The sequence below is a fragment of the Gymnoscopelus braueri genome, assembly GCF_963280865.1.
Source record: "Gymnoscopelus braueri genome assembly, chromosome: 17".
Classification (NCBI taxonomy): domain Eukaryota; kingdom Metazoa; phylum Chordata; class Actinopteri; order Myctophiformes; family Myctophidae; genus Gymnoscopelus; species Gymnoscopelus braueri.
In genome coordinates, this window is record NC_137617.1 from 23,195,780 (window position 1) to 23,218,584 (window position 22,805).

A 22,805-nucleotide genomic window follows, 5' to 3' on the forward strand; every position below is an offset into this window, starting at 1 on the left:
CAGTTTTTTAGGTGTTTAAATATTTAGATATTTTATATCCATTTTATCAGACTATCTAGCTCACAAAGCGTCGCATCGCGGAGCGCTGTGAGCTTGCAGATCTGCTATTTTCACGTTTTGCTTTTATAATCGAGGCAAAAGTTTGAAATAATCGTGATATCGATTTGAAGTCATATCATCCAGCCCTAAGCCATGATAAGATATCATTTAAATGCCTTATTGGCTTTGTTTATGCACATGGGGAGGCTAAACCCTGCATTGTTTTTCTGCACAGGCAATCAAACGCAGAGAGACATCAACTACCTGTTGAAGATGGCCCTAGAGAAAATGGCTTTCCTGCCCTTTGGCTACCTCATAGACCAGTGGAGATGGGGGGTGTTCAGCGGGCAAACGCCACCAGATCGATACAACTCTGAGTGGTGGTACCTCAGGTACAGTAGTCTTTCAAATAAATAAAGAATGTTTGGTAACTTGGTAACTACATTTTGTTAATGGGACATATGTGTGTAATGGGACATATGGGTTTGTCAATAAAGGTGTACCTGAATCTAGGATGTATATTGTCGCTGTGGGTTGTAAACCTTGTACAGTACTTCAAAAGCGTCCCTTTTCAGGAAATGGAAAAAATTACCTGTGGATCCAATGTAGTTATTATTTGGTCCCAAGCTCTTGTTAACACTTTTCATTGGTTCAGTATTTATAAAACCCACAGATAGACTTAACAACATTCACTTTCACTTTCAAAGATTGCAAAGAAATAGCTACTTTTGCGCTACACTATTGTATGACGAAGTAGGGCAACAATTTATGAAAGCATACTGTATGACAAGGTTTCTGTCCCACAACAATGATATTTACAATACATTTAACAAGTTATATAAAATGTTGTGAGCTTGTAGATCTGATTTTATCGCTACTTCGTAAGTATATAAAATGTATGGCATTTCTTAGATTTTTTGGAGGAAAATGAAATTCGTGAAATTCTTTTGAAATATGTTTTACTGTTTTAAATTCTGAAACATTTTTATTTATAGTATATTTGAAATGTTTACATTTTCTTTTGGAATAATAATGAAAAAAGAATTGTAGGAAATGCATAAAAAAGGTATATCTACTCGCGAACCATAAAAATGGGCCCGCGACCCAAAAATTAGTCCCAGTGGGCAACACCGTCATACAGTATGGACAGAAAGAATCATTTTGAGTTATATAACCCACACCAATGTCTTGTGAATCCGCCTTGCCCTTCTCCTGTTCCGTTTTAAAGGACAAAGTACCAAGGAATCTGCCCACCGATTAAGCGTACAGAGGAACACTTTGATGCTGGAGCAAAATACCACATTCCTGGCAACACGCCGTACATCAGGTATAGTAGCATCCAACTCTGTCCAGCACCACTGCATAGTAGAGTACAAGACAAATGTAGCAACATATTGTTTTTTCTTTGTATTATTATTGATTATTTTTGTGACATCAATATTACAAAACATATATCAGGAAAAAAGCTGTTTCATATCCTCTGCTGTCCACAGTTTTCTTTTTTTTCTTCTGTTTTTTTGTGCAATTAACCACTTTCAATTAATCTGTCCATAAGCGCCTTACATACATGACCCATCCTCCTGGTCCAGAATTTAATGAACACATTTTTCTGAAGACAAAAACGTAATCTTTTCCATGGCATACATGTAGATATCACTGACTATATCTATCCACTTCTGTATTGTGGGGCGTTTGGTAAGCAACGTGCACCTTTTGTACAAGCAGATACCAAAATGCCAAATAAATATTTATGATGTCGCCTTGCCTGAAAATCTCCCAACACATAATATTATTCAACAATAACACATTTGAGCCAGTGATTTCATTTAATTCTTTATGTATTTAGTTGTCCACTTTCCAGTGCAGATCTAATCAATCTTGTGCTGTAAAGGTTCATCGAAATCTTAAAACATATTTGAAGATAATACGGCAATCTTCAGCTAAATAAATTGTCAGCAGTGGTGTACAGCAACTAAGTACATTTACTTGAGTACTGTACTTTTGTACGTTTGAATATTCTTTTTTTTTTGCAAGCTGATGAATTTCACTTCACTACAGTACATTTCAAATAGTACAGTATATTTTAACTTATTTTGAAAATGTCTGATTTTGTTTTTATTTTTAAATTTTCAACACAGCAATGCATGGATGTTAAAAAGAAAATGTACATCATAATTTATACTTTTGAATACATATTTAATTGAGTGTATACCTTTTCCACCACTGCATAAATTACCTCAAAATGCAACTTGGTACGTATGAATGAGACAACTCAGCAACCGACTGGCTCCCCTGCAGGTATTTTGTCAGCTTCATCCTGCAGTTCCAATTCCATGAGAAACTGTGCCTGGCAGCCAATCAGACTGGCCCCCTGCACACATGTGACATCTACCGCTCAAAAGAAGCAGGTGCCATCTTAGAGTAAGTGCTATTAGGAGTTCCGTCAGGGCTCTATACTAGTGTCTTCTTTTCTGTTATTGTGGGGAAAGCTTTTGCTGAAAATATCCGATTGACAAGCTCACAACGCGTCGCAACGCTACGTGTTGTGAGCTTGTTGATCTGCTATTCTCTGCGAAAGCTTTCCCCTCAATACGGCTGGGGTTAAGTTGTTTAGAAAACATGTCAACGTTTCCAACTTGCAAGCACAAGGAAGTTCACCCAATTTTCTTTGTAAATCTGTGACGTGACAATTACGTTGAAGTTGAGTGTAGCAAAGAAGTGAGAAAAATTCAACTTTGCAGGAAGGTACTGAAGGCTGGCTCTTCCAAACCCTGGCCTGAAGTGCTCATGGATGCCCTGGGAACTAACAAGATGGACGCCGGCGCCCTGATGAGATACTTTGATCCCGTCATCAAATGGCTGGAAGAGCAGAACGCCATAGAGAAAGAGACCTTGGGGTGGCCCGACTTCAACTGGGTCCCACCCACCCCAGAGGGCTACCCAGAGGGTGTTGGTAAGAGCGTGGCCGACGGTTAATGACACATTGATGTGTTTCTCAAAGCATGTAATGAGGGACACAGAGATTAAGAAATAAAATACATAGCACCCAAAACCAGTGTTTAACCCATTAAGACCTGAGGCAGTTTTCTGACCTATGTTGCTATATCAGCGGTGCTCAAACTTTTTCATGTCAAGGACCCCCAAAATGATATGTTTGGCCGCGGACCCCCATCTCAAAATATGTTGTTCCAGAGACCCCCAGAAGCAAAGATTTGAGTTAAAAATGTTTAAAAATATGTATATTCAAAGATTTGCAAACATTTTCAGGATAAAAACATATAGCAGATCTACAAGCTCATAGCGTGGCACTCTGTGCCGCACTATGAGCTTGTTTATCTGTTTTTGAAATATATATTTTTGAATAGCCAAACTATAAAATAATGGTTTAAGTGGTTACACTTATGCGTTCCCGGTCTTAATGCGTAAGCTTCGACCTACCACAACACTCCACCATCCCTTGACCTTGAACCTGTCTTCCCAGATAAGAATACGGATGAGCTCCAGGCCAAGCAGCTCCTTGCGGATTACAACAGCACAGCGGAGGTTGTGTGGAACGCCTACACCGAGGCCTCCTGGGCGTACAACACCGACATCACTGAAGCCAACAAAGACCTCATGGTGAGACCCTCAATGTTAATTTATGCTTTGTCGGACGACCATGACGCTTGTCGTATTTTCAAAACGAAAAAATACATTTTTGTTGACGTACAGTAGGACAGCTAGGTGGCGTAGAGCAATGATTCTCAAAGTGGATCCTTGCTGGGGGGGGGGGGGGCAGCAAAATGTGTTAACAACATCACAATCATTTTCACAATATCTTTTTTTAACGCATTAGCTTTTTTTGAAAAGCTAATACGTTCGCTTTTCAAAAATAGCAGATATACAAGCTCACAGCATGTTGCGAGCTTGCACATCTGCTACCTTTGAACATTTTTGAAAAATCTCGAAAATGATTTTTTTACCCAAATCTTCTCTTCTGGGGGTCCCTGGCACACAATATTTTCAGATGGGGGTCCGTGGCCCAATACATATCAATTTGGGGATCCTTGACATGAAAAACTTTGAGAACCACTGGCGTAGAGGTGAAACACTCAGGCCACCACTGGAAGCAATGCCTCTGCCTTGGCTAGGGCGCTGGGTTGGCAGGTGGGAAGCCATTGAAAGGTCATGTCGCTGTCCGGTGGAAACCTTGTACGTCCAAAACTGTTAATTTTCAGAAATGAATCCTAATGTAGATATTATGTAGTTCATTTGAAAAACAGTTAATACTTTTCATGGGTTGAAATATGGAGATACAAGGTTTGTGCCTGACAGCAACAAAATGGTCTTTGTTGCTGCACTGGCGACCCCTGTGGGTTGAACGCTGCCTCTGCAGCGAGGGGAGGATCTGCGGAAGATGGCGTGAGCTTCTGCGCACGTTGTGTTCTCCTGGTGAAACTTCTTGCTCTGCAGGTGAAAATAGCAGATCTACAACATCTGAATAGATTATTTAGACCCCCCATAAAAGAAGAGTTGTGTTAAGGTTTTTATAAATAATGTTTTTTTTCACAATTAACCCATTAAGAACGGGAACACACTGTGTTATTTAAATATTTCTTCAAAAATAGTAGATATACAAGCTCATAGCGCGGCACTCGGTGCCGCGCTATGAGCTTGTAGATCTGCTATTTATTTATTTTTATCGTGGAAAATTTGTGCAAATCTTTGAATACATCTATATATTTTTAAAGCGAACATTTGTAACTCAAATCTTTGCTTCTGGGGATTCTTCAAATATCTTCTAAATCCTAGCAGTTTTTGGAAAAAACGTTGCTCTAATAAGTGGTTCTCAATTTGTTTTCATAATTATATGTATATTTGTTCCAGGGACCCCCAGAAGCAAAGATTTGAGTTAAAAATGTTCCCTTTGAAAATATATATATATATATTCAGAGATTTGCACACATTTTCACAAAAAAAAAAAAATAGCAGATCTACAAGCTCATAGCGCTGCACTCGGTGCCGCACTATGAGCTTGTATATCTGCTATTTTTGAATAGCCAAAGAAATCTTAAAATGAAACAGATGCATTCCCGGTCTTAAAGGGTTAAAGTAGCACTATTAAACTTTTTTAAATTCATATAAAAAAAAAAATCCAATCTGTATGTTAATACAATATAACGTATACAATTGAGGTGGTTGTATTTTGTCTCCCTGCTCTTCTATTGAGACATTTAGATCGTGTCAAAGGTCATGTCTCACCTAGACACAGGATCTGACACAAATTTTGACCTGATGGTCAAGATTCAATTTATCCCCTGAGTAAGCAGGCAGGCTCTATGAACTCAATTGTAAAAATGTCAGCACTTGCGCAGGAAACCGGGTTCAAATCCAGGGTAGAAGAGGAAAGTTACATAGTGCTGCTTTAAAGTGTTTTTGAAAAAAGGTGTGTAGTGTACAGGTACAGAACTGTAAACCGTTTTCAGTGCCAGCTGCATTAAGCACAGCTGAGTGCTGGGAGGAAAGCACAAATAAACTCAGCCTTAAGTGAGTTTAGAGAGTCACTAGAGGGACTGCACGTGTCGACACCATAATAATATTATTAAGTGAGTTTAGAGAGTCACTAGAGGGACTGCACGTGTCGACGCCATAATAATATTAAGACCCTACCTCTGTTTCCCTGTAGAGGAAAATGAAAGCAGAGCCCTGAATACCGGGCACCGGTGCCTGGAAAAGGCAATAATATCTGCCACCAGAGTCCTCTCAAGTAGAAAAACACCACGTACAGTGATGATGGTTACAGTGTACATTTGTTTCCACTTAAACCATATACATTGTTGAGCGGAGTCCCTCAGAGCTCATCAATCTGCTATATATTTTCTTGCGAGAGTTTTACCCCAGAATTCAGATGCTGGGACTTAGTATTAAGTATTGTTCTAAGTATGTTATTAAGTATAGACTATGTATTGTTCCCCCCATTGTCGTACCTGATTTGCCAGGTGTGAAATGAGGCAAATTCGCACCTGGCACCATTTCACACCTGGCAAATGCCCCTCTTTCTCCTTGACAAGGCTTGGACTATCCACTGATGTTCCACTGAAGTGCCAATAGCAGGCTCTTTGAAACTTTGGAATGTCACATCATTCTGTCTGTCTGTCTGTCTGTCTGTCTGTCTGTCTGTCTGTCTGTCTGTCTGTCTCTGTTTGTCTGTATGTCCATCCACTATACCACTCCGTTCTCACACATACAAACTCATACTCTCAAAAAATATGTGACAAAATTAATGCAGTTAGCATTTCCTTATTCCGTCTGTATAGCTGGAGAAGAATCTGGCGATGTCAAAGCACACCCTGGAGTATGGAAATAAGGCGCGCGGCTTTGACACCACAGACTTCCAAGACGCGTCGGTCACACGCATTGTCAAGCAACTCAGTGACATCCAGAGCGCAGCGCTACCCGTAACAGAACTAGAGGAGGTAAGGGAAAGAAAGACCTCTGGGATGTTTTGGAAAATATGAAGAGACTTGGTACAGTAGTCAAATAAATGTAGCCTACTTCATTAACTCACTTAAACCCCTGTAGTCTTAGAGAACTGGACTTGAGTTACAACTGTACTTTTTTCTGCTATTTTTGGCTAATGTTCCCCCCAGAATATAGTTGCTGGGGTTCAAGTGGTTAGTGTTCAACTCTGCTAATGGCTGAATTTTACTTGATTGCACGCCGGTGTTGCGCACCAAAAATAACAGATCTACAGTACAAACACACAATGCACATTGTGAACTTGTACTGTAGATTGGCTATTATCTGTGCACGACACCAGCAGGCCATATATGCAGGAGCACAATTCTGTGCTCCTGCATATACCCAATGCAAGATTGTGAAAACACAATGTAAATGCAACCATTTATTTGTACTGTTTGTACTTGTCCATTATGTTATGTTACCATATTCACATGGCAGGCATTTTGCTCTTATAGTATGGGCGAATAATGGTCAAAGTTTTTTCCCTTCACTGATGACACAGAATGCAGTAATGAAGAACATTTTGAGTGAAAGGTGATGTTTGTTATTGAGTTCCATTGGTTTACATCTTTGCCCTTTTCAGTATAACAATCTACTGTCCACCATGGAGACCAAATACAGTGTTGCAGAGGTTTGCAGAGAGAATGGGACCTGCCATCCATTGGATCCAGGTACGATGACAAACCTCTCAACATTTGAGAGGTTTTTATATTCTATAATGTGATTTGTGTAATCTTCCACATTTTATATTCTTCCATATTACGGCTTTTTCCTCCTTTCTGTTCCATTGCATTTGCTGTCACTTATATTGGCTATGGCACAAGTATTATGCAAAGCTCTGGCCAATCAGTTAAGCCGGTCAGGTTGGCCAATCAGGGACTTATACTGGCCAAGTGCAAAAGCGCGACGTGACACTTCGCTAATCCATGAAGCCAACGGTTTGGGTTGACCAATCAGGGAAGCTTATGCATCTCTCAAAAATGCCGAGAATTTTTGCGTCCTCACCAGACCAAGAGGACGCTTTACATTCACCCATTCACTCACACACTGACTGCCATGAGCCAGCCCTGCAGGCAGTCATGCAGGACACTAACCTACTGTACTCATCTCAGGGAGAATTTATGGCAGCGCTAAGCAACAAGCAGCCCTACAGTGATAATATCTGGCCTGGCAAATTATTTGATAAATAATTTACAGTGTCTGACTGTCTCACATAGGTTAAAATGTTCAAATAGAAAATCTAACCCCATCTGAAGAATGCTTATTATACTTTTATGTATTTTGAGAGTGAATGATAGCGGGTGATTCACATGCCTTTAAACAATACTTTGTTTCTCTCCATAACCGTGAGCTCCTATTCTATGAAAGAGCTTGTTTCTCTGTTCAAAAATAACCAAATGTCCTCTAAGTGCAACATTCAAGGATGTGGCCTGCACAAAATGAATACACAAGAATTTCTATCTACACCTGTAACATTTGATTACACAAACATTTCTACAGTATCAGTAATCAGAGCTGGATCAGGCCCAGGGGCCCAGGCTACCAAAGGTCAGAGGGGGGGTCCTCTAGAAAATTGGACCAACTGAGACCCACTGTTTCAGAGCTTGACCCTGCAATTTCAGAAGTTGAACCAAAAAGAGTCCACATAATAGAGATACATTTTATGATCAGGTAAAAAATAGTGGTCCAGAGCAATAAGGGGCCTCCGAAGGCTCATTCAAGATGTTCAGAAGATGAATTTTCAGGGGTTACAGGGTCCCAACAGTCTCAAGAACTGCCTCTGCTCACATAATGGCAAAACATCTCCTTTTGCTGTCCTTTCTGGTTGCCCACGGCCCCTAGTCCTGTGTACTATAGAACAGGATTGGGCAAACCGTTTAGGCCTGAGATAAATCACCACCACTTTTACATTTCATTATGCACTGCTAATTAAAACAACGCTAACAGAATAAGTCCATAGTTTAATATGAAAAATCAAGGCAGGATAAATTATGAAAACGTGTCATGCACATCAAACTATAACGCAAACGTGATGTATTGGACTTTTAAAATACTGATGAAAGCACTTCATCCAGTCTACGTCCATGTGTACGGTACACATGGTTGAAATTTCAGTTCCTAGTCCAAATGATTTGAGGTTTGTCCAAAAGTGTCTTTCCATGTTCCCTTTATTCACCATAGCTGTGCAGTTGTTGCAGATGAGACGAATAAAATAGTGATGACAGCACTTTATCCAGTTTCATGTATGCTAAACATATACGGCTGAGATTTCAGCTCCTTCTTTCTTTCTTTTTTTGTAAGGAGAAGTCTTGTTAAATGATTTGTGTTTTGTCATGACATAAGATGACCAAGTTCCCTTTGACAGTCTGTTGCAAGTTCTAGTTCTTAAATTAACTTACTTACCAACCACTGATATAGGGATTCAGTGTGTTGCTCAAAGACTTTTTGACATGATGCCAGGCGGAGCGGCAATCGAATCGAACCAGGAACGCTCCAATTCCCTACCACTACCCCCAAGTAATTGAAGGTGTTTTTTCCCCTCAGATCTCCAGAAGATCATGGCCGAGTCCAGAGATTACAATGAGCTGCTCTTTGCCTGGAAGGGCTGGAGAGACAGTGCCGGCAAAGTCCTGCGCAAGGATTACGAGAGATATGTTGAGTTGGCCAACCAAGCTGCAGAAGCCAATGGTATGCGCGTATGGCCTAAAAGAAAAGCTCTGCTTCTCACTAAGTCTGCACTCCTTATATTTGATATTTTTCAGCTCACTCAGTAAAATCCTCTGTGTTAATGTATCCATTGTTGAGTGTGTATAAATGTAACCAAATGGACCCACACTCAGAGTTGAATTAACACAGGGGACTTTACTGTGCAGCAGCAACTAATTGAGATGAAAGGGATATTTGTTATATTTGTTATATGTGTTACCATGTCTGGCTGTAGGTCATGCTGACAATGGGGCTTTCTGGCGATCACTGTATGAGACAGAGACCTTTGAACAGGACCTGGAGGCTCTGTGGCAGGAGCTGCAGCCACTCTATTTGAACGTGCACGCCTACGTTCGCAGAGCTCTCTACAAAAAGTATGGTGCCAAGTACATCAACCTGAAAGGACCCATTCCTGCTCATCTCCTGGGTCAGTGCTGTCACTTTGTAGACATTCATCCATTCATCCAATGAACCCCACAATGCCAATGAAATCACCTGGATTTGAACACCATCTCCCACATAGGAAAACTACCATCTACCATCCGCTAAACCAAAGGGGAACCCACCCTTGCCCGGGGAAATATTAGGTGTTATGAGTGCCTTCATTGGACCCAAAATTCAGGCAGTATTAATGCCATGTTTTATACATTTGGGCCATACATCATAATAATAGTGGTTTTACACTGGTGTTAGACATTGTACTGTTTAAGTATTCAACTGATGTGCCATATTAAAAAGAGCAAAGGAGCTGAAGAGCCAGGTCAGAGGACAAAAGCCGCCCTTCAAGCAATATTCCACTAAGGAATCCAACATGGATTCTTCACTATAGCCAAGAGTCTCTTTTATGTGTGAGCATGCCCCCATTGATATCCTGTTGTTGGCCGTACATGCTCTCGGGTTTAGATGGGATTTAATATGCTTTCAGAGGCGTCAAGCGTGACATTGTGGGTGACAGGTCCACATGGCGAGGGATTGGACCGATTCATAGTCTCAAATCCCACTGGGTTTAACATTGGCAGAGTGGAAGATAACTGCCCCCATGACTTAAGTTTCCTTTTGCTGTGCAGGGATGAGGGTTAAATGCCAGGTCTGTGCTGACTGTCTTGTGTGCTCTCAGGGAACATGTGGGCGCAGACGTGGTCTGGCATCATGGACCTAGTCGTCCCCTTCCCTGACGCTACGCAACCTGACGCCACACCAGCCATGATCGCAAAGGTGAATACAAATAATTAAGAGGCAGCTGTGTTCCACACACTCTCTCTCTCTCTCTCTCTCTCTCTCTCTCTCTCTCTCTCTCTCTCTCTCTCTCTCTATATCTATATATATATATATATAGTACTTACTGTATATACACACTGTGTGTGTGCGCGGGCTTGTGGCCTGTTCCAAAATCTACCAAACATTGTGAGCTACTGTACTTTGGATTTTTTATGGCTCCATTTTTATACATAACCATCTATTTAATGTTGTAAACTCTGAAGTCACTTTTTCCAAAAATACTGTTTGGTTGAGTTCAATACGTAATGTGACATACTGTACACTGCAGAATGTTTGGATTACAGAAATAATATTGGCATGGTGAGAGAGCCGAGAATGTGTGCGCTTTGACGACATTGTGGTTAAGCCACCCACACACACGCACACACACACACACACACACACACACACACACACACACACACACACACACACACACACCCACACCCACCCTTGGGCAAGGGTTCAAATCCTGCCAGAAGACTTCCTCATGTGCCTGCATTGCACTGTGTTCATCTCAGCTTTGCTAGTGTCTGCCTCAATGGAGACACATTCTCATTCTGCGTTCTCTTTTTGACTAGGGACCCATTTGTGGGTCCCTAGTCTACCATGTAAATATCCTTTTTTATTATAATTATAATAATTATTATTATTTCAAAAGATTTTCTGAAATAGAATTTAAAAAATAGATTATTTTTATTATTCAAAAGAATTTCATAAATATAAAACTTTTGAGAAGTATTTAGAATAGCAGATATACAAGCTCACAGCGTGACGTGTTGTGAGCTTGTACATGTGCTATTTTCACAACTTTTGCGTGACACTTTGCATGATGAAGTAGGGCATTAATTTACGAGAAAACATAAAAAGTTGAAATATGGAAATACAAGGTTTCCACCCGACAGCAACGATATGCATTATGTATAATATACTGTACACACAGGTTCATGATGTACGTGTGCATACACTGTACACAGTAGTGTCATGTTGCGTTCTCCTTCTTTACACCTATAAACCTGTGATGTGAAAGTAAAGTTTGATTCTGATTGTGATTCTCTCCACTGACGTCTGCAGGGCTGGAACGCCACCAGGATGTTCCAGGAATCGGACAGTTTCTTCACCTCTCTGGGTCTGATTCCCATGCCCCAGGAGTTCTGGGACAAGTCCATGCTGGAGAAACCGGACGACAAAAAGGTGGTGTGTCACGCCTCTGCCTGGGACTTCTACAACCGCAAGGACTTCAGGTTAGGATTCTGCAGTGGTGGACAGTAACTAAGTACATTTACTTGAATGCTGCACTTTTTCATGCAAGCTCATGACTTTCACTTCGCTACATTTCAAATAGAAATAATGTACTTTGGACTCTACTACATTTCTAGGAAGGGACTCTTGGGACCCAAACCAACAAAAAATATATTATGAATAAACCACTTAAGCCCTATTTCAAATATGGTGTGAGGCTGTAGATTCTTTCACATTTTTGAAAGTTTCTTAAAATTACCATTTTGAAAATTTCAGTACATGTAATATGCATTGATATTAAACAGAAATCTACTATCGTAATTTGTACTTTTGAATTCTTGAGTATTTACTTGAGTATATACACAGAACTAAACAATGGCATGTAGCTGAGAATAGAACAGCTGGCTGCAGTTAGGACTGGCAAGACCACACGCTTCAATTAGTCTACATTGCGGTTAGATTTAATATGCTGCCTTTCATGCAGTTCTCTTGCTGTTATATAATATTTTACACACCATTGTTGCACTCTGTTGTCACTGGCATTGTCACCAATTTGTGTAATGTTTTGTATTTTTATCACTTCACCTCGTGTTATATCACTGTGCTGACAAACCGAACTACACAGTAAAATCTAGTGTTCATTTACCTCAGAAGAGTATACAAATGGAACCAAATAGACCCACAAGGGTCCATTTGTACACTCTTCCGAGTTAAAATACTATTACTATTATCTACAGAGTGGGGGGGTGGACATGACAAAGACACTGAAACACCTAAAAACATATCCCATTCGAAAGCCTCCTTCATCGAAAATGACACGTGAGACCATCCACCAACCTATTCCTCTTCAACTGTCCGGTTTCAAGCGGTGCACTCTGTGGTTACCATGGACGACCGCATCACGTACCGCTTCCTTGTTTTTGTTTTCCTCACTGAACAGGATCAAGCAGTGCACGGTGATTACCATGGACGACCTCATCACAGTGCACCATGAGATGGGCCACGTGCAGTACTTCCTGCAGTACAAAGACCTGCCCGTGCCCTTCCGCGGCGGCGCCAACCCCGGCTTCCATGAGGCCATCGGCGACGTGCTGGCTCTGTCCGTGTCCACGCCCAAACACCTGGAGGAAATCGGCCTCTTGGAAAACGTGGAAACCAACGCTGGTGGGTGACCGACCATAGGCGCTTTAACCACTTATAAACCCTCTGAACAGGACTTTGAGATGGCTCTGTACTTGGACCACTTTTTTCTGTGTACCACCAAATCTCTTTTGCAAAAATTGCTGATCGGCAATTTTTGGCTAATGTTTCCCCCCAGAATATGGATGTTTCCCCCCGCAGAATATGAAGTTGTTCAGGTTGAGCTGATTTAATATATTGTATGGTAAAGTATTTTACAAAAAGTTAGTGAAGCACCTTGTCCACCCAACAGCTATGCTAGGTCGACTGATGCCTCTTCTGTGCTTTTTTTTACCACTTGCAGTTGGGACTCATAGTCATATCCAAAAATTCTGAGTTTTCTCGCAATTACCTATCTCAATTTGTGAGAAAATAACTCAGAATTCTGAGATATAAAATTGGAATTGCATTGAATTTTGAGACATGGGTGACTAGTTTTGTGTCTCTGGTACAAGCACTACAGTAAGTGACTAACCTCTACCCAGTAATGGGAGTTTCCTTGTCATGCCTGCATTCAGTCATAGCACTTCTCCCATCTTTCCATATCATCAGACAGTACCATCAACTTCCTGATGAACATGGCCCTGGACAAGATTGCCTTCCTGCCCTTCGGCTACCTGATGGACCAGTGGAGATGGAAGGTGTTTGATGGACGAATCCCCAAATCCGAGTACAACAAGGAGTGGTGGAACCTCAGGTAAAGAGCACCAGCGCTCCTCCAACTAGACAGCAAGAAATCCTCTGTGTTCGTTTAACTCAGAGTTTCAAATGGATCAATTAACCCTGAGGATTTTACTGCGTACATGCTACTGTGAAAGCAACCTCACAGGTCAATTTCAGAAAAGGCTGCACCAACGCTCCTGATTTTGTGTATAGAGGGGCGGGTGTATAGAGGGGCGGGTGTATAGAGGCGCAGAGAGACTGCGCCTGATCCCATTGGTTCACCGATCTGTCCGTCAACCGCTGCCCCGTTAACACAACATTACGAGCGACGCCCACTGCACTCTGGTTGGTTGGGGAAATGAAACACTTCCTATACCGGGTACACCGACGCGTTCCTCCAGGCTTTTATTTTTTAGCAAAACGAAACAATAAAAGTCTGAAGATCGAGGCTAATTTCAGACTGAATCCTCTGGATTCGGAAACAGAGCCTTTACTCTGTGAGCACACAAATAACGTCCATACAGAAATGGATGGTGAAGAAATACAAAATGGTCAAAGACTGCTCCAGCACCAAATAAATACATCTACAGAAGATATAATAACTTTTCAGTTCAGAAGGTACAGTACATATAAGACCTTTTCCGTTCAGAAGGTAGATATAAAAAGGTACAGTAACACAGTAGCACACTCCATCCACTGTGGGAGCCAGGGAAAAAGCAGCAACATCACAGACCACCTCACAGCCAGGAAGCAGCACCTCCAACAGCGTGAATTAATTATTCACTTTGATAATAATGCTTCGATAACATTTACCATGCTTTATATTCTCCTCGCAGAATGAAATACCAGGGCTTGTGTCCGCCAGTAGCCCGTACTGAGGAGGATTTCGATCCGGGTGCAAAGTTCCACATCCCTGCTAACGTCCCCTACGTGAGGTAGGTTATCTGCAGTGGTGGACAGTAATGAAGTACTGTACTTAAGTACATATATTTGAGTGTCTGTACTTTACTTGAGGATTTGTATTTTTGGATACTTTTGACTTTCACTCCACTACATTTCAAACAGACATATTGTCTTTGACAGTATTTCTAGGATGGGGAAAATACATTATGAATTAATCACTTAAGCCCTATTTCAAATATTGTGAAAATAGTAAATCTACAAGCGAGTCGCACCGTGATGCATTGTGAGCTTGTAGATTGGCTATTTTCTATGAATTTGGCGGGAAAATTTCTACATTTCAATACAGCGATGCATTGATGTGAAAACAAAGTGTAGCCTACTACTACTTTGTAATTTGTGCTTTTGAATACTTAAGCATTTTTAGTACTCCAGCTCAAGTACAAATGTGACAGAGCAACTTTCACATGTAGTTGAGTAATATTTGACCAGGCGTATATCTTTACTTTCTGGAGTTGAGTACTTTGTCCAACACTGGGTTATCTGACTCTGCAGAGAACACACACACACAATCAATTACAGATGGATGGATGATAAGATTGACTCACAGTAAACACGTGCACGTAGCCTAGAGAACATGACATGCTGCTTCTGTTCACATGTGGAAATTGAATCTGCACCACCTGTTTTTTGTTAGGAATAACGGTTAGGGTTTTTGTTTTACTGGATTGGAAACAGACACAGTTTTCATTCTGTGCGTATTTTCATGACGCGTGTGTGTGTGTGTGTGTGTGTGTGTGTGTGTGTGTGTGCGCGTGTGTGCGTGCGTGGGCACCTCGCTGTTAAATTGGCTTTTTTTTTTCCGAAATAAAAAATAAATGTATGCTTTGGAAAATGGTCGGAAATAATGCAACGTATACATGATTTGAACATGCACGGTACAGTACATCATTATCAGACCTAAATTTACCCTTCAACTATGCCCACAATGACTGGCTATCCACAGGTTTGTAGCAATTTGTAGCAATTGTAGAAATATTATGCCTCAAATGTCATTAAATAAAATGGTTCCCAGAGTTCTCAGGGGCCCATTATTCTGGGTTACCTTCAGCTGAACGGTCCAAACTCAGTTTCCATGTGTGGCCCATAAATTACATATAACTGACTTCAGTCTAATCTCTAGGTCATGGGTCTTCAGCAGGGGGTACGGGATCCCTAGGAGGTCCTCAGAGTTACTACAGGGGGGCCGCCATATATTTGTGTGATGGTTATCATTTTTTGCTGAAAATAGCAGATCTACTAGCCCACAGCCAGCAAAGAGGTTTGGTATAGAGGGAAAAAAGAACAGACCAAGTATAGAGCCAAAGGTCAAGTATTGAGGGTTTCTGTCTGAAAATACACATTAAAATACACATTAACATGACTCCAGCATATTATTAGAAAAATAATATGAAAGTGCTGTCATGAAGTCTAGGAAGCCATCTATGAAATCTATGAAAAACGTTGTACAGTATGTAGGTGGGACTTGGGGTCCCTGCTTCATCACTCTCTCAGCTAAGGGGTCCTTAGCCTGAAAAACGTTGAAGACCCCTGCTCTAGGTAACCATGTGACTGTCTCCATCAGGTACTTTGTCAGCTTCGTCGTTCAGTTCCAGTTCCATGAGGCTCTGTGTAAGGCTGCTAATCAAACGGGACCCCTACACACCTGTGATATTTACAGGTCTAAAGAGGCTGGAAAGCTGCTAGGGTAAAGACACGCACGCACACACACACACACACACACACACACACACACACACACACACACACACACACACACACACACACACACACACACACACACACACACACACACACACACACACACACACACACACACACACTCATAGAAACATCCCTACATGCATACGCACACACACACACACACACACACACACACACACACACACACACACACTGGCCGGTGGGTATTGGCCACAAACTGTAAATCTGTATTTGGTACAAACCAGAAACAGTATTGTGTCAAAGCAAAGGTCGCTAAATCTAAATCTAAATCTAAATGTCTAAATAGAAGAGCAGGGAGACCAGATTCAACCACCCCAATTGCATAAGTTATATTGTTTTAACTTGTTCACTGCCAGAATAAATAAATAAATAAATCATCCACTGCCAGAGAATTTTCGATTTTCTTACCTTTTCAAGTAGTCACAGAATATCTATCTCCAGTACGATCGATCTTCTGATCGTTGCTAATCCCGGGGGGTTTCACTGTGCTTCTGTGAGAGAAAAACTCCTTTCATCGCGACCCCCCGTTTGCTTGTTACAGGCCGTTGAATATAGCATGTCTCGTCAAAAATGCAAGGAGAAAAAAAGATACAGCCGTTTCCCCAAATACGCTAAGCAGGAAGTTAATGGTGGTGGAGATCTTTCGATCACGTGCTCTCCTGGACCTGTGTGACTTGAGGATGAAAATGGTCACTCGTGTGTTGGAGAACAGCGCCATCTGGTGGAAGCACAAAAAAAACCTAGAAACGTCAAAAGACGTGATTGGCGGTCTGGGCTTTTGATTTACAAACGTCCAAAGACGTCGTTGGCAGGGAATGAACATACTCTAGCATACAGATTGGACAAAATACAAATTTATTCACACAAAAACGTTACGTGATACAGCTATAAGTATGTATAGTGAAATATGCGTGTATCACTTCTTTACTGCTTACTTCACTGACTACTCTCTGACCCAGCAGAGTAGCGCTGACCTTTCTCTTCATTTAAATGTGACCCTGTGGTCTTCGCAGGGACGTGATGAAGCTTGGCTTCAGTAAACCTTGGCCAGAGGCGATGCAACAGATGACTGGCCAGCCCATAATGAACGCCACGTCCCTGATGACGTACTTCCAGCCTCTGATTGAATGGCTCGAGGTGCAGAACGCCAACAACAAGGAGACACTGGGATGGCCAGAGTATAACTGGATGCCCCCAAGTACGTCCCACGTGCATTCATACACACACACACTCACGCACGTGCGCACACACACGTATCGTATGTATACAATGGTAGTAGTAGAAGAAAGTAGTAGATGAGCGATGAAAATGTTTTAACCACATAAACCCTGTACTTGGGATACTACTGTATTCCCATGGCCTCTATACTAGGCCCTCTCATATTTTCGCTCTACACTAAATATCTTCGCCAAAATTCGATCTACAAGCTCAGCAACTCATTATGTAATAACCGTTCATAATCTATTAACCTAAATGGAATAAAATCATGAGCGCATAACATAATAATAGATTTTTGCATAATGTAATAATTTGTTACATTAAGAACTCATAATGTAAAAGCAGTTTTTAATGTAATCATGACTCATTTTGTTGAGAAAAGTGTTACATCGTAATAATCAGTATCAGTATCATGTTAGTATCATGGTTTGTTTGTTTGATTGATTGATTGATTGATTGATTGATTGATTGATTGATTGATTGATTGATTGATTGATTGAATACTTATCAGGTTTGTTAGCAATACAGGTAGTACAGTCAAAGTTTATGCTAAAAGAATAACGCATGTCTCCATTGTGGTCCATTGTACTCAATTCATCAGTGATCAGTGGTCAGTATCATGATCAGTAACACGGTCAGTATCACAGTCAGTATCATGATTCACGGTCAGTATCATGTCAGTATCATGGTCAGTGTCATGGCCAGTATCATGTCAGTATCATGGCAGTATCATATCAGTATCATGGTCAGTAGTATCATGGTCAGTATCATGTCAGTATCATGTCAGTATCATATCAGTATCATGGTCAGTATCATATCAGTATCATGTCAGTATCATATCAGTATCATTGTCAGTATCATATCAGTATCATATCAGTATCATGGTCAGTATCATATCAGTATCATATCAGTATCATGTCAGTATCATATCAGTATCATGGTCAGTAGTATCATGGTCAGTATCATATCAGTATCATGGTCAGTATCATGTCAGTATCATATCAGTATCATGTCAGTATCATGGTCAGTAGTATCATGGTCAGTGCCATGGCCAGTATCATGTCAGTATCATGGCAGTATCATGGCAGTATCATATCAGTATCATGGTCAGTAGTATCATGGTCAGTATCATGTCAGTATCATGTCAGTATCATATCAGTATCATGGTCAGTATCATATCAGTATCATATCAGTATCATGGTCAGTATCATATCAGTATCATATCAGTATCATGTCAGTATCATATCAGTATCATGGTCAGTAGTATCATGGTCAGTATTATATCAGTATCATATCAGTATCATGTCAGTATCATGTCAGTATCATATCAGTATCATGTCAGTATCATGGTCAGTAGTATCATGGTCAGTATCATGGTTATTACATTATGAGCGACTAAGTAAGGTTCATAATGAAACACATTGTGTGTGTGTGTGTGTGTGTGTGTGTGTGTGTGTGTGTGTGTGTGTGTGTGTGTGTGTGTGTGTGTGTGTGTGTGTGTGTGTGTGTGTGTGTGTGTGTGTGTGTGTGGGGTACAGCTGACGGTGCACCTCCTACAGCTCCTCCCACAGAGCCCCCTGTCCTGCCCCCTACAGCACCTCCGGGTAAAGTGGACTTCCTGGGAATGAGCGTGGACCAGGCAGCCGCCGTAGCCGGCCAGTGGATCCTGCTGGTCCTCGGCATGGTCCTGCTGGTCGCCACCATCCTATTGGTTTACAAGAGCAGGAAGTCAAAAAACAGTAAAAGGTCCTCGTCCGAAATGGAGCTAAAGTCGTAGTCGCGTTAAAGCTGTCTAATGCAGCGATTCTCAACCTGTGGGCCGGGGCCCACTGGTGGGCCGTGAGGATATTGCATGTGGCCCCCCCCCAAATACACTAAGATTTAACCACTTAAACCCCCTAAACTTAGTAAACTGGACCTGAGTTGCATATGTACTTGGACCACTTTTTTCGTCTACAAATCTCTTTGTCCAAAAATAGACGATCTGCAAGTTGTGAGCTTGTAGATCTGTTATTTTGGGGCGAATGTTCCCCCAGAATAAGCATACTTTTGGGGGTTTTATCGCATTCCTGAGCCATTAATTTTATGACCGGCAGAATGATGTTTCGGTAGGAGACTACACAAGTTTCCTAACAGAGACTTTGACGGTCATCAAATTATTGGCTTAGGAATGCGACAAAAACAAAAAAATCTCCATGAATTTAAGGCTTCATGGGGTGTGTAATTGATAGAAAATAAGCCATTTTTGGGTGAACTACTCCTTTCATGTGTACTATTAGTTCAATTGATCCAAGCCGCAACACGATCGAGTGATTCATCATTCAAATAAACATGCTCTGAAAATGCACACGGCCCACCCATCTGACCACTTAACTAACCACTTAAGTGTTCAGATCGGTGGTCCGCGAACGCTTTCGAGATTTCAAGTGGGCCCTGATCCAGAAAAGGTTTGAGAACCGCTGGTCCTATCGTATGGCTAAAGTGAGGCCTCGCTTACTGTAGCTATATAGCACAATACCAACCTCAGTGTGCAACCTTTGATGTTTACTGTATGTGTACTGTACTGCACAACCGATCAAATTAGCTTTTCTTTTTGGTCTGCCTTTCTCATGTGTCTTGTATATGTATTGTATACATTTGGAGTCCGATTATTTTGGCTATGCAAAATGACCTTACAGTTTTTGTAATTTATTTGTAATATTTGAATGCTGATGGGGGTGGGGGGTGGGGGGGGGGGGATGTTTGAAAATGAATGTTTGTAAAGTCTTTAATTGGTGTATGCATTGTTCAAATATTTGATTTTCAGTGAATCCTCTTGCTTTTTCTAGAATAAAGAGTTCTATTTCTTTTGTACAGTGGACTGGGAAATGCAAAACAAAATTACATTTCACAAAGACAAAGAAGAAAAACATGTCATGGATTTGATGTCTTAACACATCCATGCTCTCATTCTGGAAGTTGTGTAATCAGCAGTGCATCTGCCTTCAAAGGGCATCATTGGTAACGTGAACCAGAGACGAATCTGAGTAGGTCTACAGAATTTGGGTATATAAAATATATTTAAAATAAAATCATATACAAATGCTCAGGGTACCACTGAAACAAATATGGAGTCAAAAGAATTCTTGAAAATAGATAATAAAAACTAAAAACATGTATTGTATTATGTATTGCATTATTTTGTATTAAGTCCAAATGAAACTAACTTACGAAAGGATAAGTTTTACACAATGTTATAATTTTACACACTTTTTGGAAACCTCATATCGAGGGCTAGAGTGCAAAGGGGCGTAAGTGACATTTTTGCTGAAAATGACTTTTTTATATAATTTTAAAGGTCTCCTGAGCTCTATCAGATGGTAAAAGAATGTGTATTACAATTATTACTTTTTGAAATAAAGCCTGAAAACATAAAGGCGTAAGTGCACTTGGCGCTCCAATGGCGCCAAACTTTACTAACTGAATGCTAACATACAAGACAAATCCGGGGTAGAACAATAAAGTTACATGATGCAGCTTTAAATAATGACGTATTTCAACTTTACTAACTGAAGGCTAACATACTAAAAAAACACTTCAAAAGTACTAAGAGACATCTGCCGATCGTGACTAAGTGATGGTGTAGTGGTCTATTGATCAGATTCCCAGCAGAGACATTCCATGTTCAAGTCCCAGTCCTCCTAAAGTTCAATGCTGGAGTATTTCAACTTTGATAACTGAAGGCTAACATACAAAACAATGCTTCAACAGTAAGAGAGTGACTGAGTGTAGTGGTCTAATCATCAGGCTATTAGCACAGAGATTCCATGTTCAAATCCCAGTCCTCCTATATTTCATTGCTTTTCAACTTTACCTAACTGACGGCTTTTTCTTTTTTGGTAAAGTGCATGAGCCAAGTGCCTTTAATTATTTTGGGGGAATGACCCATCATGTTCATGACAATGTGCCTTTTATTATTTTGGGGGAATGACCCTTCACGTTCATGCAATGTCAATGTACACTGTTTCTTATGTCTGGGTGGGTAGCTCATTTGGAAGAGCTCTTGACTCTAAACAACAAGGTCATGCAATCGAATTCCAAAAATGGCAAATTAACATGTGAGCAATCTGGCTCCCTGCGATCTAGAGCTAACAGGGACAGACTCCTGTGTTCTTGGCTTGTTGCTGACAATAAGCCCACTTGTAAAGTGCATGAGCCAAATGCCTTTAATTAATTGGGGGAATGACCCATCACGTTCATGTAATGTCAGTGTACAATGCTTAGTGGCTTGGGTAGCTCAGTCGGAAGATCTCTTGACTTCAGCCCACAAGTTCATGGGATCGAATCCCAGCACAGGAAACTCGGCATCTGAGCAATCTGGCTCCCATGGGTCTATTCACTTTTTTCGCCTTTATGGCCATTGCCATTGACAATGCATTGGGCACTTAAAGTTAAATATTTCAAAAACTAAACATTATTTCAAGTAAGAATCTCAAGCATACATTTTTAAATTGTGAATCAAGTTTATAGGTTAAAGTGTGAAGGAACAGCGAGGTGTAAAAGTTTTCAGATGTAAGTTTTAGAAGTTAAATATCTAAAAAAGTAAAAAGTTCAAGCATTTGTGTCCACAGTAAGATGAATTATAAAAAGTGTGAATGGAGTTTCTAGGTGAAGGTGTTTCTTGAGGTGCCAAAACCTTTAAAGGAGTATATTTCTAAAACTATGAAACATTTCAAAGATTTCAGGCAAACATGTTCACAGTAAGATGAACATTTTAAAGTTTGAATGGGGTTTCGAGGTGTAAGTATGTAGGACTAATACCCTGACCTAGTAGCCTGCCAAAGTTTGCAATTTTTTCCCTTAAAGAAGTATCCATTGCCATTGACAATGCATTGGGCGCTTAAAGTTAAATATTTCAAAAACTACAAATTATTGAAACCCCATTCAAACTTTAAAATGTTCATCTTACTGTGGACATGTTTGCCTGAACATGAATATTTGAAATGTTTTGTAGTTTTAGAAATATACTCCTTTAAAAGTTCAGAAATTTATAATGGAGGTTGATGGAAGATTTTGGCACCTAAAAAAAACAGTTTTACCTAGAAACTCCATTCACACTTTTTATAATTCATCTTACTGTGGACACAAATACTTGAACTTTTTACTTTGAAATGTTTTGTAGTTTTTGAGATATTTAACTTTTAAAACGTACATCTGAAAACTTTGGCACCTCTCTGTTCCTTCATACTTTAACCTATAAACTTGATTCACAATTGAAATATTCCACCTTACAGTGAGATTTTTACTTTGAAATAATGTGTAGTTTTTGAAATATT

General features: G+C 40.6%; 1 protein-coding gene across 2 annotated transcripts in view; it reads left to right on the forward strand.

The window, feature by feature from the left end:
* The window catches only part of ace (angiotensin I converting enzyme (peptidyl-dipeptidase A) 1), a 36,480-nt gene extending 16,280 nt beyond the window's left edge, over positions 1 to 20,200 (forward strand). For both annotated transcript variants that reach the window (XM_080454269.1, XM_080454270.1), the window contains 17 exons: positions 275 to 431; positions 1,268 to 1,366; positions 2,338 to 2,460; positions 2,781 to 2,992; positions 3,521 to 3,657; positions 6,336 to 6,494; positions 7,124 to 7,211; positions 9,085 to 9,228; positions 9,482 to 9,673; positions 10,364 to 10,461; positions 11,578 to 11,747; positions 12,686 to 12,909; positions 13,477 to 13,621; positions 14,424 to 14,522; positions 16,112 to 16,234; positions 17,286 to 17,470; positions 19,029 to 20,200. In XM_080454269.1, coding sequence (XP_080310395.1) covers positions 275 to 431; positions 1,268 to 1,366; positions 2,338 to 2,460; positions 2,781 to 2,992; positions 3,521 to 3,657; positions 6,336 to 6,494; positions 7,124 to 7,211; positions 9,085 to 9,228; positions 9,482 to 9,673; positions 10,364 to 10,461; positions 11,578 to 11,747; positions 12,686 to 12,909; positions 13,477 to 13,621; positions 14,424 to 14,522; positions 16,112 to 16,234; positions 17,286 to 17,470; positions 19,029 to 19,267 — 2,594 coding nt within the window. In that variant the 3' untranslated portion in view covers positions 19,268 to 20,200. The remainder of the gene's footprint in view (positions 1 to 274; positions 432 to 1,267; positions 1,367 to 2,337; positions 2,461 to 2,780; positions 2,993 to 3,520; positions 3,658 to 6,335; positions 6,495 to 7,123; positions 7,212 to 9,084; positions 9,229 to 9,481; positions 9,674 to 10,363; positions 10,462 to 11,577; positions 11,748 to 12,685; positions 12,910 to 13,476; positions 13,622 to 14,423; positions 14,523 to 16,111; positions 16,235 to 17,285; positions 17,471 to 19,028) is intronic.
* The last annotated feature ends 2,605 nt before the right edge of the window (positions 20,201 to 22,805 follow it).